Genomic DNA, 873 nt, shown 5'->3' with positions numbered 1-873 from the left:
GGGGGGGGTTAGGGAGAGGGTTAGGGGGTATTTAACTTGAGCAGTCGTATTGTGTATCAGTGCCAATGAGTGTCACGAGTTCGTTAAGTTGAAGGTGGATGTTATCAATGAAACGATTGCGTGTTATCGAGCTTATTAATGGTAAATTACAGTCCTGTATTGTCAGATGTTTTTTGCCAATTATAAGTTTACTTTGTACTAATACATTTCGCAAAGATAATTCGATACTATGAGGTCTTGGTACAACCAGACGGCCACAATATAAGTCGTATCGTATCCTTTTCAAGACCTCATCGTTACAGCATATTTTGAGAGCCGTTTTTACATTAGAAATCTTGTTGGATAATGACAGACAGAATAGTCGAAGTTGATGGTTTATATGTTGATGAATACGCGGGTTTATATAATGGTAATCTGCTGTTGTACATAATGTATCAATCATCAGTGGATAGTCCAATGCTCGGAGTAACCGGTTATACCGTCGTTGCAATAATGCCTCATATGACTCAGCCGCATCAGCTTGATATTCCACCACAGATTCATGTTCACTATACTCATAATTACGAACCACTCCACAGTCATAGTACGTCTTGTGTCCCACTTCAATCACGGGACACTTCTCTATCACTCCGCTCCTGCGCAGTCTTCTCAACTCCGTATCCAACTCCTGCCAAAATACCGAAGGCCTTGACTTTGATGATCCACTCCTTATGCTACTCATTTCAGATCGTCGTAGTGATGCTCTAAAATTGTCGCTACATACTCTATAGCTACATACTCTATAGCTACATACACTATAGCTACATACAAACATGTGTCTGGGAAACACGCGTTTGCCCGTACTTACTTTTTGCCCGTACTTACTTTTTGCCC

General features: G+C 40.9%; 1 protein-coding gene across 1 annotated transcript; it reads right to left on the bottom strand.

Annotated features, from left to right (window-relative positions):
- Positions 1-31: 31 nt before the first annotated feature.
- GNI_044180 (hypothetical protein) lies at positions 32-721 on the bottom strand (the record flags this gene model as incomplete). Its single annotated transcript, XM_011131257.1, has 1 exon — positions 32-721. The coding sequence occupies one exon, from the start codon at positions 719-721 to the stop codon at positions 32-34; it is 690 nt and encodes a 229-aa protein (XP_011129559.1).
- Between the last annotated feature and the right edge of the window lie 152 nt (positions 722-873).

This window comes from Gregarina niphandrodes (genome assembly GCF_000223845.1).
Source record: "Gregarina niphandrodes unplaced genomic scaffold scaffold00006, whole genome shotgun sequence".
Classification (NCBI taxonomy): Eukaryota; Apicomplexa; class Conoidasida; order Eugregarinorida; family Gregarinidae; genus Gregarina; species Gregarina niphandrodes.
The sequence above is the reverse complement of the archived record's forward strand: the minus strand, read 5'-3'. Positions and strand labels throughout refer to the sequence as shown.